This window comes from Choloepus didactylus, chromosome 2 (genome assembly GCF_015220235.1).
Source record: "Choloepus didactylus isolate mChoDid1 chromosome 2, mChoDid1.pri, whole genome shotgun sequence".
Lineage (NCBI taxonomy): Eukaryota > Metazoa > Chordata > Mammalia > Pilosa > Megalonychidae > Choloepus > Choloepus didactylus.
The window spans coordinates 138391340-138411534 of record NC_051308.1 but is presented as its reverse complement, the minus strand read 5'-3'; the positions used below and the strand labels follow the sequence as shown (position 1 = coordinate 138411534).

Here is a 20195-nt window from a genome sequence, read left to right as displayed (position 1 = left end):
AAGCAAACATCACTCTAATACCAAAACAACATAAAGACACTACAAGATGGGAAAACTACAGGCCAATCTCCCAAATGAATATAGATACAAACATTTGCAACAAAATACTTGCAAATCAAATCCAAAGACACATTAAAAGAACAATACACCACAACCAAGTGGGGTGCATTCCCATTCCAGGAATGCAAGTGTGGTTCAACATAAGAAAATCAATCAATGTAATACAACACATTAAGAAATTGAAAGGGAAAAATCAAATGATCATCTCAAAAGATGCTGAAAAAAGCATTCGACAAAATTCAGCATCCTTTTATGACAAAATCACCTCAAAAGGTAGAAATTGAAGAAAACTTCCTCAATATGATAAAGGGCATATATGAAACACAGCCAGCATAGTACTCAACAGTGAGCCGTTGAAAGCCTTCCCCCTAAGATTGGGAACGAGACAAGGATGCCCACTGTCACCACTATTATTCAACAGTGTGCTAGAAGTTCTAGCAAGAGCAATCTAGCAAGACAACAAATAAAAGGCAGCCAAATTGGAAAGGAAGAAGTAAAACTGTCATTATTTGCAGATGACATGAACTTATATTTGGAAAATTCTGAGAAATCTATGACAAAGCTACTTGAGCTAATAAACAAATTAAGCAAAGTGGCGGGATACAAGAATACACAAAACATTCCCATACACTGGTAAAGACCTAATTGAAGAGGCAATCAAGAAAAAAATTCCATTCAAAATAGCAACTAAAAAAATCAAAGTACCTAGGAAGAAACTTGACCAAGCACATAAAAGACCTCTACAAAGAAAATTACAAAACGTTACTAAAAGAAATCAAAGAGGACCTAAATAGGTGGAAAGATATTCTGTGTTCATGGATAGGAAGGCTAAACTTCGTTAAGATGTCAATTCTACCCAAACTGATATATGGATTCAACACAATTCCAATCAAAATTCTACTACTTTGTAGACTTGGAAAAGCTAGATACCAAATTTATTTGGAAGGGAAAGAGGCCTTGAATTGCCAAAAACATTCTAAAAAATAAGAATGAATTCAGAAGCCTACTATAAAGCCACAGTGGTCAAAACAGCATGGTACTGGCACAAAGACAGACATATTGATCAATGGAATCAAATTGGGAGTTTGGAAATAGATCTCCAGATCTATGGACAACTGATTTTGATAAGGCCCCAAATCCATTAAACTGGGGCAGAACAGTCTTTTCAACAAATTGGGCTGGGAGAACTGGATATCCACATCCAAAGGAATGAAAGAGGACCCCTACTTCACACAGTATACAAAAATTAACTCAAAGTGGATCAAAGAACTCAATATAAGAGACACTACCATAAAACTCCTAGAAGATAACAGAAGGAAACATCTTCAAGACCTAGTAATAGGAGGTAGCTTCTTAGACCTTATACCCAAAGCACAAGCAACAAAAGAAAAAATAGATAAACGAGAACTCCTCAGAATCAAAAGTTTCTGTGCCTCAAAGGGTTTTGTCAAAAACGTAAAGAAGCATTCAACTCAATGGGAGGCATATTTGGAAAACATATTTCTGATAAGAGATTGATAACCCACAAATATAAAGAAATCCTACAACTCAATGACAATAGTACAAACAGCCCAATTATAAAATGGGCAAAAGATATGAAAAGACATTTTTCCAAAAAGGAAATACAAATGGCTAAAACACAAGAAAAAATGTTCATCTTCACTAGCTATTACTGAAATGCAAATCAAAACCACAATGAGATATTATCTCACACCAACAAGAATGACTACTGTTAAACAAACAGGAAACTACAAATGCTGGAAAGGATGTGGAGAAATTGGAACTCTTATTCACAGCTGGTGGGAATGTATAATGGTACAACCGCTGTGGAAAACAGTTTGGTGGTTCCTCAGAAAATTAGATACTGAGATACCCTACCATCCAGCAATTCTACTTCTCAGTATATACCCAGAAGAACTGAGGGCAGTGACATGAACAGATATTTGCACACTGATGTCCACAGTGGCATTGTTCACAATTGCCAAGAGATGGAAACAATCCAAGTGTCCTTCAACAGATGAATAGATAAACAAAATATGGTATATACATATGAAGGAATACTATGCAGCAGTAAGAAAGAATGAGGTCCTGAAACATATGAGAATAGTGATGAACCTTGAAGACATAATGCTAAAATAAGTCAGACACAAAAGGAGAGACTGTATGTTACCACTAATATGAACTCCCTGAACAATGTAAAATCAGTCTTATAATGCAGAATACATGGGACCTAGAGACAGACAGAAGGTAGTGAAGGGGGAATGATTGCCTAATATGTACAAACAAGTTAATGAGGGTGAACTTAAAGGTATGGAAATGGACAGAGTGATGATAGCTTGTTAATGGGATTATCAGTATCTGTGACACATTAAAGGTGAACATGATTGAAGGAGTTGTTTAAAAGCATGTATCTCACAGATTAGCACTATAAATACAAATAAGGGCTTGCATAATCTACTTCCAAAGTATTACACTGGTACAAAGATTTAACAACAGAGTGGTATATGGGAAAAACTACCCATTGCATATTATAGACTATATTTAATATGAATACTTTATGAGCACCACACTAATACCAGGGATAAATAATTAGGGGCTGATAAGAGCTTTGAGTTTTTTTGGTTATGATAATTGCTTAAAATTGAGAGTGATGATGATTGCACAACTAAGTGAAGATAATGTGAGACACTGATTGTTTATCTTGGACAGAATGCATGCTATATGAAATTAGGAACCCACTACTTCATAAGTCAAACCCTGGATCTTGAGGCTTACTCTTGTGAAACTTATGGCTATAAAGAGGAAGCTAAACCTACCCATAATTAGTAATAAGAGTACTTTTACAGAGCCTCTTTTGTTGCTCAGATGTGGCCTTTCTCTCTGTAAGCCCAACCCTACAAATAAATACATTACCTTCCCCCCTACATGGGACCTGACTCCCAGGAATGAGCCTGACCCTGACATTGAGGAATTGAGATTCCTTCTTTACCAAAATACGGAAAAGAAAGATAACCAAATAAGCTTTCAGTGACTAAGAGATTAAAATAGAATCAAGAAGTTATCCTGGAGGTTACTCTTATGCAAGTCCTAGCTAGATATTCCAAATGGCCACAGTAAGCCAAGCCCCAATCAACAGTCATCCCCAAAATACTAAAGAATACCTATGTTCCTTTGTGAGACTCTGTAAAAGTTTCACTCACTAAGTTTAGTTTTCAGAAACTTAAATCCTCCGGAGTGTTCCTATGCCAGATAAGTCCCCAAACCCAGAGGCAATAGCCTCTTCAAGAACATCAACCAGATGCATCCCCCTTCCCCATAATGTCAACACCCCTTTTCAATATGAACAAGTTAGAGTGGTCACTGCTCAGATATCCCTGAAGATTGAGAAAGTGATCAAACAAGAGGGAGGGGTAGGAACAGACAAGATAAGATTTAACAAAAGACTGTGAACACTGAATCTTTGTACAAATATTTTTTGTTTGTTTGTTTCTAGGGTATTAGACTAGCTAGGAGGAAATAACTGACATGGTGGAACTGTAACCCATAATATTCTTTGAAATTTGCTCTATAGCTACTTGTTAAATTTTATGTTGGAAATTAACATCTTTCTGTATATATGCTATATTGCACAATAAGGAAATAACTGAACTTGTGGAACTGTAACCCACAAAATTATTTGAAATTTGCCCTACAACTACTTGTTAAATCATATTTGAAAGTTACCACTTTTCTGTATATAAAAAACTAAAAACTTTTGATCTGTGAATGACACCATTAAGAGTATGAAAAGGCATGCAATAAGCTGAAAGAAAATACTTTAAAACACCTATCAAAGAACTTGTATCCAGAATATACAAAGACCTCTTAGAACTCCACTATCAGAAAACAAACAGCCCAATTATAAAGGAAGTAGGCAAAAGATGCGGACAGACAGCTTAGAAAAGAAGATACATAAATACCTGAAAAATGTTTTACAACATTACTCATAAGGGAAATGCTAGTTAAAATCACAATGAAATGCCACTACACATCCACCAAAGTAGTTAAAATTTAAAAGTCTGACCAAATCAATGTTGAGAAGGATGTAAAAGAACTGGAACACTAACATATGGCTGGAAGGGTTGTAAAATGGTAAAATCACTTTGGAAAGCAGTCTGTCAGCTTCTTTAATGTTAAACATACACCTACCAAATAATCCAGTCATTTCACAATTAGATATTTAACCAAAATAAAAAAATAAATGACCATGCAAAGATATATTCATGGGTATTCACAGCAGTTTTATATGTAGTAGCCTAAAGCTCAACACAACCCAAATGGCCATCAATAGGTGAATGGATAAATTAATTATCATTTATCCATACTTTTGAATGCTACCTGGTAATAAAAAAGAAACAAAATAATGATATATTCAACATAGATGGATTTGAAAATCATTAATCTAAATGAAGAAAATCCAGGTTAAAAAGAGTACATTCAATTTTATTCCATTTGTAAAAAATTCTAGCTAAGATAAATAAGCTATAGTGACAAAAAACAAATTGGTGACTGCCTGGGGATGGGTGTAGAAGGAGGGATAGATTACAAAAGGGCATGAAGAAATTTTTGGGTGTATGGATTATGGTGACAGTTCTACAGATATATACATATGACATGACTAATGAAATGATACACATTAAATGTGTGACCTTTATTGTACTTCAATTATTCCTTATTAAATTGAGGCAGAAAAATCTCAAGGGTCATGATGTACTTGCAAGTAGACTGGGAAAGTGGGACAAATGGAAAAACAGCCTCCATCCGATTATGCAATACTACAGATAAACTATAACTTCTCACTAAATATTTAAAAAAAGAAAACCATATATCCTGAAATGCATATGCAGTAAAAAAGATACAAGAATAACAACACAGGCTATCAAATCTTAAAGCGGCATTTGAGATGGCTATTTTTAAGTTCAAGTAAGCTTTTTCAGAACTTGCAGAACTGAAATACCTGTAGAATTTTTGTTTTTTGTTTTTGTTTTGTTTCTGCCATAATAGTAATACCATCCAGACCATGTTCCACTTACTAAAGATTTACCCAGGGAAGTTAAATTTATCTAATCCCCACAAAGGTACCTTATAAACTAGTAGTAGCCCAGGAAACAAGCACTTCATTTGCAAGACAGATAAAAGAGATCCATTAGGGCTTTTGGCTAATCTTGTGCTCTTGATCACTGTTAGTAACACAAAATCAAAAATGTACAAGAATATTAAGATGTCATAGTTGTAAAACCTTAAAAAGCACAGAATGTATAATAAAAGTTAAGAAAATTATACATTAAGTTCAGTTAAATTAACACAATGTATAAGTCTGTGTGTATATATATGCATGTTTATTGTGTATATGCATATATGTATATATAATTCATACAAGTATTATAAATACTTTACAGTAATTATATCATTTACTTTTTACAGAAGCTTTATGAGGAACATTTCATTATTATTCCCATTTTAAGGATGGAATTAAGTAATTAATTAAAACTCATACAGATTAAGTAATTACATTTAGTAACAAATATTAAGCTAGATGCTGGGATTCAAAATCAGATTTTTCTCATTTTGGATTGAATTCTTATGTTCATTCTGTTATGCTGAAATTACATAATCTGAGTTGAGTCTTTACATTTATCTTGGCATTTTCGTATAGTTTTCAAAACTTTAAAAATAATTTTCAGTTTTGCTTTTATGTGTTAAATGTTGAATTCTTAAAGGTCATCAGTCTGCACTTCAAATATGGCCAAGTTTAGCATTTTTTGAAATTAGGAAATTTAGGGTAGTATATAGATATAATTATATACAGTATACAAATTTACAACTAAATCTGAATGACACTATTTCCAAGAAAGTGACATTTTCAGTTTTCAACCTACTGTATCACTGGTGTTGTTACATGAGTTGTTTATCAAACTCTAAAATAATGGCATGTGGTACCATTCTGACCTCCTGCAGCTTTTAGTTTAATTTGTACATGTTTACTTGCATAAATTTAAAAGTCTACATGAAAGGAAAAAACATATTTGTTTTTTCCCCAAAAGGGAAAGATACAGTAATGTCATATTCAGATAAAGTGAACTACTTATTTTTAAAGAGGAATCAGAAATTTTTTATTCTGATAAAAAGTTCTATGTGTTTGAATTATTTTTAAGTTCTATTTTCAAATGGGAAAAAACAGAATTATTTTTAAATTTTTATATACCCATTCAACAATACAATTTAGGAAATATGTTCATGTTCTTATGAACCACAGCCCTGACTTTTATGTATGACTATTTTGATATATGAATTAGATAAAAATAAAATTCTACCCAATTCAAGGATTCTTCTTCTAAAGCCTTCCCAGTATTTTATTAATTAAAAATATTTCCCCTCTTTAACTGCTCAACAACAGTAAAAGATTAACATAATTGTGAAAAGTGCATTTTTTCACACTTTTAAAAATAGCTACATTTCATATTAAGGAAATGTTCTATTTGAATTTTCATACAAAAGGTTTCATGAAACTTCAAGATGTGAAGCAGTTTAAATAAACTTATTTTCCACTACTCACTGTCACATTCTTCAAATGTATCATTCAAGAGGGTTTTTAAAAAGATTTTTTTTCTTATTCTTTAAATAGCTTCTCCAAATAAATAGCTGGATTCATGCCAGGATTTAGAATGTGGTACATGGTATTGGGAATTTAAGAGTTGATTTTTAAAAAAAAAAAAACTTTTTTTTCCAGAACCTCTGTCTTTTATGATTTATTAGAAGCCTCTTAACCAAGAGTATTTTGGTTAATAGTAGGTGAAAACACATGGAAATTTTTTGGAAATCATTTTTATATATCCTAGAAGTTGATACTGTAACAACCAACCAGCCTATGACATTCACACAAAGACTTTTACTACATATACTTCAATATGTAGCATCAGTTTCAAATATTTATTTTGAAAAGAACTTAGAGTGATAATTTGACATTGCATTCTAAAAATTCTAAACTGGAACACAGAGTGCATAAGTATAGTACATAGAAGGGAAAATGGAGTTTATTGTGTATATATGTGTGTGTAAGAAAGGAGGAGAAAGAATCAAAGGAAACTTCATGAGGAGTAAAAATAAAATAACTAAATGTAATCTACCTAGAAATTCAAAATGTTTAAATCAGATAAAAATAGAAGTCACAATAGTGTGACAACATATGAAAGATAAATCTGACCAAAATGCATTCACGCATTCATATCAAACATTATTTTTTGGATCAATAAATGTATTAGACTTGATAATTAATTAATTGGATTTTGGTTTTTTCTCTTCTGTTTTTCCTTATTACATAATCTAATCATATATGATTTTAAAAAGTCCCTTAATTTCTATTTTTTAAGTTTCCACACAACTTTTGAATGCTTATAGTAATACACTCAAGTAATATATGAAATGAAATAACCCATTAATATTAGTCTTCAAATTTACATATTTATGTTCCCAGAAAATAAGGTTGTGAAGGGTACAAAACAAAACTGTAGCATGTGAAACAAATGATTAGAAATAGTTTTATTTTAAAATAGGATTTTGCAAAACTAAAAATAATATTGTGTTACCTTATATTCATTTGTCTAATTAATATATATTTATTTTTGGAGATCTTTTTGAGTGTTGTCAATGACCAACAATGGAAGATCTGAGAGTATATTATCACTATGTATTACCTGAATAAGTTTATCATTTATGTTAGTATGATATAATAGATCAAATTATTTTATTTACAAAAGTATACACACTCACTAGTAGAGGAGATTGGAAGCAAATAAGTTCCCTAATAGATAACCTCAAAATGTCACAAATGTGAATTATATTTAAAATTTGTTATAGGTTATATTTGCGGAAATGCAAATAGTCTACCTGATGTTCTGACTGCATATTCTTCTTTCATGAAAATACATTGTGTTTGTGTGTACATTTATTCACACATCTACAAAATACAGCAAATCTGCCATTGAAATACATATATTTATCAACAATAAATTACACAGATTTACATTGTTACACTTTGAAAACTTAAATTATTCAGAAATTGTATGAAAACAATCACCAAAATAATGAATCATCTGTCAGGAGTGCAACCCTTTTGGGTCAGGACTCAGATCTGTTTATTCTATTAATTGATTAAATGAAAATTAAAGCTTTGGTCAGGACTCAGATCTATTTATTCTATTAATTGATTAAATGAAAATTAAAGCTTGAGTTATCAGGTCCACTAATTAAAGGATTAAAGAAAGAATGTGATTATAATTGGTGAAATATAATTGAAAGGAAGCCTCTACCATGGAAAATTCGCATTATTTTTTTTAAATGTGATTTTAAAAACATACAGTTCATATTCTGCAATACGATCTCTAATTTACCTTGGAAACATTCACAAAGAGCAGAGAAAGGCAGAATATCCGACGTCTACATTTCTCTAAATGACTCTCCCAGAGAAGGAAGTGAAGAAAATGTTCTTCTCTCAAAAAAAAAAAAAAAAAAAAAAAAAAAAAAAATACAAAGTACTAGAGAGAAACCATTCCTCCTTCCCAGGAGAATAGCACGCCTGTGTTCAAATCAACCAATCTCTGTAAAGGTTTCCCAGGCGTTACAGCCACCATTGTCTAATCATTCTCTTACTGAACAATAGAAAACATCACCACTACACCCAGAGAGGAAGAAAGTAGGTCACCCTTTAGAACTTTTCAACTTTGCTTCACAACATATTAATTATTACTGTTATTAACTCAATTCATCTCCTTTTAAAATATGCAGCTTGACGTCTGATTTATTTTTACCTCAAAAACTTCTTCATCCAAAATCCTTGTTCCAAAAACCGTGATTCCATTGGTATCAACAATTGCTCTCTCACTTCTATCAAGTGTTTTTGTGGTTTTCTTCTTACAATCAACAATCATTGTCACAGTTTTCTTCTCCACGCTGATTGCTACCCGATGCCACCTAAAAAAAAGTCAAGTAATTCTTTTGTTAGCGTTAAAGACATTGGCTGCCAAACATTATTCAGATTAAAATACTGCGGTATTTTAAGTTTTAAAAAGGAGCTGAAATCTAAAAAGAAATGTAGGCTCCTTTTTGTAATCAATCAGCTAACAGGTGACCACTTACTGATTACACAGCACAGTGCTAGGTACTCAAAGGGGCACGCATGGTAAGATGCACGGGAGGATAAACTGTTTATGCTGATACAGAAGCGCCCATCCTTTGCTTCATTTTGTATTGGAGCAACAAAGGTTTAATCTCACTGTGTCCTGATGAGGGTATTTGATAGAGATTAGGCTGGGATATGGAGTAAGTAATAGTTTCTATGTACGTAAATGCTTTCCCTCAAAGTGAAATTCCACTTAAAAAAAAAAAAAAATTCTCCTCTAGCGATCCCCTGAGATTGTCTCTAAAAGGTTATGTCTACTAATCGAATGACTGCTCCACCTGGAGTAACCAAACGTTTTAATTGTAAAACACAATGTGCTTCTCTGTCTTTATTCACATTTATTTCAGGTGCTTTCGTTTTCTTTTTCCACTTTAATTTCAAGACGGTTATAGATCACTACTGTGGGCAGGATCCAAGACTGAGACACAATATCTCTCCTTTGCAGGGTTAGCAGGAAGTGGGAACACTGAAAGAAACCACAGTCAATGCGTGTGTGGAGAGAGAGTCTCAATTCACACTGCAGTTCCTGCCCGAGCAAACTCAGGGAAGCGATGACAGGCTTAGAAGGGAGACATGGGAAACATATATACCCTAATCATACTATAAAATGGTGGGTTTTATTAACAGTTCCTGGTGCTAACATAAACTACTAAGCAAAGCTCACTTGGATTTTCCAAACTACTCTGGTTTATATATGTTTTTTCCAAATGACAAGTGCTAGATTAATATTCCAGAAGTGTCTAGGACTAGATCCATAAAATAAAGTACCCAAAAAAGTTGCAGGGTCTACCTAAAATTTCTGTTTCATGTGACTTGGCAAGACTACTGATGAGGACCAAGTATATTTCCATATACACTTAATCATTGGTCTTTCCACTAACACACTCATCTAGCATGGGCGTCTGCTTAGTTTGAATCAAGCAAAAAATTTATACGAGGAGTCATTTAATATGGTGAGAGTAAAATTTACCCATATTTCTGCCAAGGACCCTGTGTTTTAACTTAAACCAGCCCCAGGACCATAGGTATGCACTTTTCTTCAGCAGAAAATAAAAATGATTTAAATATAAAAACTGATTAGAACAAAGTTATAAACTCTAAATTTTTGTTGAATTAATTTAAGCATTCATAATAATAATTTTATTTCAATAATTATGGTATATATAATATTTAAAACATTTAATTCTTAGTTTTGGAGTCATTCTTAATTATTCTCTTTCTCTCATCCTACACATTCAAATCATGGGAAAATCCCATCAATTCTTATGTTGTAAGTATAGGCAGAATCCACTGTCTCTCAGCTTAGTCCCTTTCATCTAGACTCCTAACTGATCTCTCTTCTTCAACTTTTATTCCCCTGTGGTAAATTGAATTAGTACTGTAACAAAGACTGTTTTTAATCTTAATCCGCATTCCTGTGGGTGTGAACCATTGTAAAAAGGTTATTTTTAGTTAAGGTGTGACCCAACTGAATCAGGGTGGGCCTTAATCCAATTATCCAAGTCCCTTATAAGCAGGAAATATTTGGACAATTAGAGAATGCCACACAGAAAGAAGCCAGAAGTCAGCAGAAATCAGAAGAGCAGACACAGGAAAGAGAGGGATTGCCATATGATGGAAGACAGTCATACAAGCCAAGGACCCCCAAGGATTGCACCAAGCCAGCACTGGAAAGCTAGACTTTGGGGAGAAAGCATGGACATGCCAACACTTTGATTTTGGTCTTTTAGACCTCGAAACCATAAACGAATAAATTTGGGTTTTTAAGTCAACCCATTGTATGGTATTTGCCATAGCAGCCTGGCAAACTAAGACAACCTCTCAAAATCATTTTCTCCAGAACAATGAGAGCGACCATTTGAAAAAGTCAAATCAACTCTCTGCCCTGGTAAAAACTATCCAATACTCACAGTGAAAGCCAAAGTCCTTACCCTGCATCATAGGATTACCTCCCCTACCTCTCCAACCTCATGTTCAACTTCTTGCTTTCTGACTCCCTGCACCAGAGTCACACTTTTGTCACTTGCACTATTCTCTCTGCCAGGAATGCTCTTTCTCCCTACTCCCACATGGCTCACTACCTCACTTCTTTCAGATCTTTGTTCAAATAACCTAATTAAAGAGAACTACTCTACCTAAAAGAGAACACCATCTCTTACCCTGCTTTATTTTCATTCATAGAACTATCAGCATTTGGCATATTAAATACTTGTTACTTAAACTCTGTGTGCCTCAGTTCCCTTACCTGTAAAACGATCTTATCAACATCACTTTCCTCAAAGCATTTTGTGAAAAATTGTGTTAAATAGGCATACAGTGCTTAGAACAGTATATAGCATATATCAAATATTATATCAGTTTTTCTATGATCATCATCAATATTATTGGTAAAAAGGTAAATCAGATCAATACCACTCCTTTACTCAAAAAGTCTACAGCAACTTCCCATTTCACTCAGAGAAGAACCTAAAGTGCTTGCAACCAGGACACCCCCACTCCCCACCCACCCACCTCCCACCCCCACCCCCACCACCACACCTTACACCATCTGGACTCCCACTGCTTCTTCATCTTTTTCTCCCTGCTATGCTGCTGCCATGCTGGCATCCTTAATGTTGCTTGGAACAAATCAGCAACAGTCTGGCCTCAAAGGCTTTGTATGTGCTTCCCCTTCTCCTGGAATATATCAGCACAGCATGTAGCCACACCTTCTTGGGATCTTTCCACAGGTCACCTTTCCTCATTCTCCATTCCCTATCCTCTTCACAGCTCTATTTTTCTCTCACTTATCACCAACTGATAAACTACTTATTGGTTATTTATTTATTTATCTATCTTTCATTGTTTGACAAAACTATAAAGAAAACTACATTAGGAGAAGGGTTTCATTATTTTGTTCATTGCTATATTGCCAGCCCCTGGAAAAGCTGCATCACACATAAGGAATATTTGTTGAATGATTGAATGCAAGGATTTCATTTAACACAGAACATTTTACTGTTACGTTACTTACTTCCCGTCAGCAATGTTAACGGTTCTGAACAGGGGATAGTCTTCTGGGGCAGGCTTTCCAGTGTGATCTTCATACAGGAAAACAGGTGATCTCCCAACTTCAACACCAATTTGCTGAATACCATGCTCATTATAAATAGATAAAAGGAAAGACTGGATTCCTTTCTTGGGTTTTACTGTAAATAATATTGAAAAATCTCCTGGAAAAGTTCCACCTGCGAAGAGAAGGCCAAATTCAGGTATTCAGAATTTGCCAATTGTTCCTGGGTCATCCTAGTATTCTTAAACTTTCTTTTTGAACTTAAAAAGTCAACTAATTTCAAACAGTAATAATAATACAGATTAAAGAACAAATGGAGTGGATAACTCTATTGAGCTTTTTCTTCAAAATTGCCTCAAAATATATTCAAACTTGAAAGCCATTCATTTAAAGCACATTGATTATGTGAAACTGAACTCAAAGTTTGGAAGCAAGATCATAGTGCCAGTACAGTATCAAACACATTGTAAGTGCTTTTAAAACACTTGTTAAAGTATTGCTTTTTTCTCTAAAGATTTTTTTCCCTGCCTTTGTCTACTTTATAGCCACAAAATGATACAATACATGAAGGCATTATTCAAAATCTAAAGAGTTTTGATCAGTTTTTCTTATCACACAATGTAGTTTCTTTAATAAGAATCCTATGTAATTATAAATCAGAACTAATTAGATACTTGGCCAACTAGAGGGCGGATGGCTTATCTTTTCTTCTTTTCCCTCTCACTATCATGATTCACTCTGAGCATATGAGTTTCCAAAGTGATTGTTTGAATGTTCAGTCTTTTAAAATCAATAGATATTGCATCCATGAATAAATTTGATATGGAAAAGGCACAATAAATTTGGTTTTAATTTTTAAGTCACTATCTTTCCATGCAGAATATATTTCTCCTTAACTAAAATCTCTTTCTGATATAGCTTAGTGTCAGTAGAATTTTTAAACTGGGGAGAGAAGGCCTCGATAAATTGGGTCATGAAGATAAGGATTTATATAAATAAAGTCTTTTGCATCCTGTCTTTTCCACAGCAGGTTGTCTAAAGAGGGCATACAGTTTCTAGTCTGCTCACATGGACCAAGTTTCCAAACATTCAAATTAAAGGTCTCAAACTGGGACAGTGGAGGGCATATAATTTAAATTCTAATAGAATAATACAATCATTGCATTAAACTTACAACCCACTACCCCTCACCACTAAGTGATTACCACTGAAGCTTCCAATGCTTTACTGTTTACATTCTTCATTCAGAGAGGCTGCCTTTATGTCTTTCCACATTGGAAGAAGGGGTACTTCAAATGCATTTTTCGAAGTTCTTTCTAAATTATTTTTAAAAGAATATTCATTGTTTGGATTTTTTTTTAATGGTGGACTTCACATTAGGAAGTTATTAATGGTGTTTTGCATTATTTGACAAGAAGCTATACCATCCAGGAAGGCAAGCTTATAAGTATTTCCATGGGAAAAAAAAAAAATCAGGTATCTCTCATAGGTTTCACTTCCTATCAGAAAGAAATACTCGTTAATGGAAACAAATGTCTTAGACACAAAGATGTGAGGGGGAAAAACTTTGATATAAATGAATTCTATTAATTGGAGTGGAAGTAGATCTTAGACGCTTCCATTGTAGCCTCTCTCAAGAATAAGACAGCAGAAATGATCAAATTTAGTGAATTAACTAAATACCACATTTGAAGGCACAAAATTTGTTCCAAGATGATCAGCCAAAATATAAGGAATTAGCAACTGTAACTTCTTGAGCATTTCTAAAACCTTCCCATTAATCTATTTCTCTTTGCTTTTCTCTCTTGAAAAATTCTCATTCCTTTCCTTACTTCTCCTTTATAATGGCAATATTGCATTTTTTGATTTTTAAAATATAGCATGGATTTAATAGCTTTTTTTTTCATTGTCAAAGTCAGAAAATGTGTGCATTGACATTATTTATATAGGCAGTTTTTAATTTTTATCTACCACAAATGACTTCAAAACAGAAAGTATACTGGAAGTATCAATGGTCAAAATACATTCAAGATTTTTAAGGACCATCCATGGACAAAAATACTCTGGTTTTGTAATTTTTATATAGTATTTCTGTTAGAAAATGTTTAATGTGACAATAGGAAATTCAAATTCCTGCAGGTAAAGAGGGTATAAGACATTATGAAGAATTTGAATAAATTGCTTCTGAGTAACTTGGACAATTCAGAGAACTCCTGTGAATCTCAGTTTCCTCTTCTGCAAAATAAAGATGAGGATACCCATCTTAAGGGAAAGTTATAAGATAAAAAATCAGCAGGTATCCACTGATAGTCAAGTACCAGAGACAAGTTTGGTGATTAGAAAATGTGGAGCTCAAAAAATGCCAATTAATCTCTCTACCCCATTTCCGACATTATCATGATTTCTAGGTAATATGTTATTAGGTCTATACATATTTTGATGGAAAGGAAGAAAATATTCATTCAGTATTTTCAATGTAATTATAAAAACCTGTCAGATGAAGTCTTACAAAATCTCCAGCCCTAGAAGTCTCAATAACTGTGGTATGATATTTTTATTATATTTGAGATAAGACAGCAGCCAGAACTAATACAAAATAATACATTTTATAGTATCCACCAAAGAAGTATTTCTTGCAACAGAAGACTTTTACATTAATTTTAGAATGACATTTATTAAATATTTCTAAATCAACATGCCCATTAAATTAACCTGAATAATCATTAAGGGTAATGTTGCTATGTACCCCCCAATAAGTTTAACCTGATTATACATAAAACAAGGTTAGAAATAATCTTACTTCATTTTGTCATCTTGAATAAAATTATGAATTACTGAATTTTCATCTCAGCATATTTTCTGTGAATATGCTGAATAAATTTGGCAGTTCTTAAAGTTTTATTTTATTAGGTCATCCTGATGAATACAATGTATTTATTGTATGATATATAAAAAACTATATTTGTATCCATAATTGTGCATTATATAGAATGATATAAAGAAATAATAACAATTATCAAAGAAATAGTCATAATTGTTAAAAACAACAACAATAATAAAGTGAACATACCTGGAAATAACTGGTTGGTTGGGGCACTGAGTTGTGCTTGCTTTGAAACTCTGTAAGCAATATCTGAACCTTTTGAATTCTTTCTGTTTGTGCAAAATCCCGTTGCTTTTGATATTCCCTCTGGAGAACTGTGAAAATCTAGTGCTTTTAATACATCAACTGGAGCACCTGAAAAATAAGCAGAAAATAAGAGTAGATTAACAATCTAATAAATACAAATATTTTTAACAGACAAAATAGTTTGCTATTCAGCTCCTCATATCCATATATCACTTGCATATCTGTCACATTTCCCTGATATTTGGGTTGGGGTAGGAGTGGAGAAGTGGCATAGCAAGAAGAAATATAAACCATAACAATGTTCCCAAATAAAAGGCTTGCTCATAGAACTACATATTTACAATTTAATATAGCCTATATATGAATTTGCAAGCTTTCTGATGAATCTCAGTTATAATTTATAAAATCTTTAATCATTCCAAGTAATGGTATTACTTGTAATTAAAGTGAAAGCCAGCATCTTTACATCTTTACATTAGAAGCTTCAAATTTACAGCGATTACCATGTGTAAATACTATAAAATGTATGGTAACTGTGATATTGTATATACAAGGAGAATTGAAAGATTTTTAAAAAGTATACCTAATACAATATAATGCCCTTGTTTTGAGTGCTTTCCTATGTTAGTTATTCACAAGATATATATACGCGTAAGTGTATATGAATGTATCTCTGTATGTGTGTATATATATAGGTACATGTATATGTGTATATATGTGTATGTGTTCATATATATAGGTACTATGTTGCATATGTATAAGTGTGTATATATATGGATGTGTGTTTGTATATGTGTATGTGTATGGTAATAATCTGATGAATTTTACCCTTTAAATTTGCCAGTTACTTCAGGAACATCACTTTGTGCTTCATGATTACACTGCAAGTTCATGGAGATGAGTAACTGTGTCTTTTTTATTCCTTTTATATAGCTTAGTTTGTTGGTGGAAGCACAGATTTCCCAAATCCAATCCATGCCAGCTACCATCACTATTATGTAGAGGTCAATTAAAAAAAAAAAAAAAGTTTGAAATCTTAAAATTTCCCTTTGTAAGTCTGACCCATTTGTATAAACTTGACTTTTTTTTAGACCCTCAAATTCCCTGGACATCAACTTCATATCTATTCAATTCAATATGCACATTGAAACATGGATCGTGGGGTAAGCATCGTAAAAACAGACTTTAGAGTCCATATTACTCAATATATTTTATTCCATTGGCTTGGTATCTGTGTTCAAAAATTTAAAAAAAAAGTATTCAGAGGACATGTTCTGTTCAATGTATCATGCAGTACGTAGGAGACATAGTTCTTACCTCCTTTATTTAGATTCTAATAGGGGAAACACTATATATTTACCAATAATTATGGAGCAGGAAGTTTCGACATAAATGTAGAAATCCACAGTACTATATGATTCAGAGAGAAAAGAGACCACTTCTACCTGAAAATGACAACTAACCTTATAGATTTGAAAAGTTTTGGTATTTAATTACAAAAGCAAATACAATCACCATAAAACTTCAGAATATATTGTTTTATAAATGTATTGTTTCTGGGAGGACTTAATGAGAATGAAAAGTGGGACTTATTTTAGAATCAAGAAATACCACCACCACAATTTAACATTCCTCACAAAGTAGAGGGTGACCTGAAACTGGAATTCCTTCTTTGGAATCTACTATTTCAACCAATTTTTGTTTACAATAACTGTAGCTCTGTTATAGAATATGTAAATGAATGATTGAAAGAATGTGTGTAAATGAAGTGCCTCTGATCATCTCCTTAGTTAATTAAATTATGGGTGTATTGATTTCATTCACTTCTATATATACAGGCACATATGAATGAAGCTTTGTATAACTTGCCTAGTACAGCATAACAAATGTACTTTTCTTTAATAATAACAGACCCCTGTCTACCTATTTTATCAAACTTCTGGACAAAAATTGATGTTCTATCCAGGAGAGTACATGCTGTGCCAAATTATTTAAAAGAAAAAAAAAAAAAAAAACTTTTTTGGAAGGAAGTCAGACATTTTGAAGGGATCATTAACTCTATCAAATTTGGTACCATTTATTTCAGCTTGGAATATTTAAAAGAATCATCTACACAAGCCCTGCTTGCAATGGCTAAACTTTTTAGGCCAATAGACTGCCTGGACATTTTACTTTCTAATTCTCTCTTAGTATAAAACTAGTAAAATAATGATTTTTATATGTGCCAGTCACTGGGCTAAGTTCTTCAGATACCTAAACCTGAAGGTCATCTATTTTTATTCCTACTGCGTAGCTGAGACAATTGAGAACTAGAGAGTAAACTAAATGAGACCCCACACAATAAAAACTTCAAAAAGAAATACAGTATACTAAAATATTTTGAGCCAGTTGTTTGTTCCTGTTGCTTATATGTTTTAAATTAAACTCAAGTCATGTTTCATGGTATAAATGGCTCTGAAAGAGAATTTCTAAAAGCTTCAACATCTTATCTTCCAAATAAAAATTCCACATAATATTTTGCTCAATAACATTTTCCTGACTTTTACTGCATACCTATAGGGTTGCTAAGTGGGAAAACAGGATGTCAGAGCCCACAACATTACTACAATTGCCTTTTCATGTCAATCTCCATACCACAGTCTGAGTGAGCTTCCAAAAACCCAAACATGATCATGCTATTTTGCTGCTTAAATTCCTTCAGAGGACCCCACTACCTTCCTGAGGATATCCACATTGCTTACATGTAAAATCACCATGATCTAGAAACATCTGCCTGACCTCCAGTTCCACACCCACCACTACATCTCCACCCTTATCTCATTACCTCCTAACTCCTTAGTGTACCACACTGAACTCAGACTTTCCAGAACTCACCATGTTCCTTCTCCAGCCTCTGGGACTTTATAAATCCTATTCCCACTGTCTGTGTGAATCAATTAGCTGATGAAGAATAAATAGGATATGACTGATATGCTCTCTCCTCCAGAAGGCATTCTCTATCTCCCAGTGCTGGGTTAAATATACTCACATGAATCATAGCATTTATTACAACTGGTTTTAATTATTTGCCTGATTTGACTTTTCCCCAAACCAGAAGGGGACAAGGTATTACATACACACGCATACACACAGGACTATATAAAATATTTGTTAAATTTATAAAATACTGTTAAAATATATAGAAGAAACTTCCTCTGAAGTCCATAGATACTCTAGTCTTGAACCAGAAAAATTGTGAGTGCCTAATATATTCTTTCTATTGTATTATATTGACCTCTACTCCTACATTAATCAATTTGTGGCCTCGTCTTTGATCCTTTCTTCCTTAGTGCTTTCAGCATCCACATGGGTTACTGTTGCTTTGACCAATTTGTCTCAGATAAATTCCCCCTCTAACCTTCTTTACCATACACTCCCATAACCAGTGGTGAAAAGCAGCATTACAGAGTTCTGCAAAACTTTGATTCTGAAGCCAGAGTGGTTCTGAATCCCACCTGTACCATTTAGCATCTGTGTGATTTGGACACATTACTTAACTGTTCTGTGCCTCAGTTTCTTTCTTTCTTTTTCTTTTTTTTTTTTTTTTTTTTTTGGTATGTCTAGGCAGTCACCACCCTAACATGTTCATATTGAAAATGGGTGTTGACATTGTTGGAAAAGGGGACATGTTTGGTTGATGTTCTTGAAGAAGCTATTGCCTCTGGGTTTTGGGACTTAGCTGGCATAGGAGTTCTCTGGAGGATTAAAATTTCTGAAGAATAAATTTCGTGAGTGAAACTTTTACAGAGTCTCAGGTATCCAGGTATTCTTTAGGGTTTGGGGGACTACTGTTGACTTGAGCTTATCATACTGTTGTCATTTGGCAAATCTAGCTGAAGCTTGCATAGGAGTAACTTCCAGGACAGCCTCCTGACTCCATTTGAAATTTCCCAGCCACTGAAACCCCACCTTGTTGCCTCCCCAAACCCTCCAGTCAAAAAGGCATACTCAAGCCCTCAATGCCAGGATCAGGCTCACTCCCAGAATCCCTGCCCCACATCACCAGGGAGACTCACTCACCTGGGGGGGGGGGGGGTCCTGTCCCATGTCGGGGGGAGAGTGATGAATTTACTTACAGAGTTAGGCTTAGAGAAAGTCCAAATCTGAGCAACTAAAGAGGCTCTCTGGAGGTGACTCCCAGGCACAAATATAGGTGGGCTTAGCCTCTGCTTTACTAACCATAAGTTTCACAAGAGCAAGCCTCAAGATCGAGGACCGGACTTATAAAGTAGGGGGTTCCTAAGTACACATCCATGATAATCCATCTGTATCTCACATTATCATCACTTTGTTGTATAATCTTCATCACTCTCCATTTTAAACAATTCTCATGACCCAACACACCTTGCAGCTCTTTTCAGTCCTTAATTACTTGTCCCTAATATTTATATGGTACTAATATGGTATTCCTATTAATTATAGTTCCTAAAATGCAATATATAGAAAAACAGAAAAAAAATTTGGCAACACATGAAAATTATATTAAAGTTTTGGCATCCATAAACACAGGCATATCTTGTTTTATTAAGCATTGCTTTATTGCACTTTGCAGATGCTGTATATTTTACAATTAAAGGTTTGTAGCAACCATATGTTGACAGACTATTAGCACCTTTTTGTCCAACAGCATGTGCTCTGTGTCACACTTTGGTAATTATCACAATATTTTAAACTTTTTCATTATTATTATATGTTAT

The 20195-nt window shown here is 33.5% G+C and overlaps 1 protein-coding gene across 1 annotated transcript in view; it reads right to left on the bottom strand.

Annotated features, from left to right (window-relative positions):
* The window catches only part of COL11A1 (collagen type XI alpha 1 chain), a 235964-nt gene that overhangs the window by 198012 nt on the left and 17757 nt on the right, over positions 1-20195 (bottom strand). The window contains exons 2-4 of the mRNA XM_037815603.1: positions 15400-15567; positions 12291-12504; positions 8907-9069 (exon numbers count right to left, since the gene is read on the bottom strand). Of these exons, the coding sequence (XP_037671531.1) occupies positions 8907-9069; positions 12291-12504; positions 15400-15567 (545 nt within the window). The remainder of the gene's footprint in view (positions 1-8906; positions 9070-12290; positions 12505-15399; positions 15568-20195) is intronic.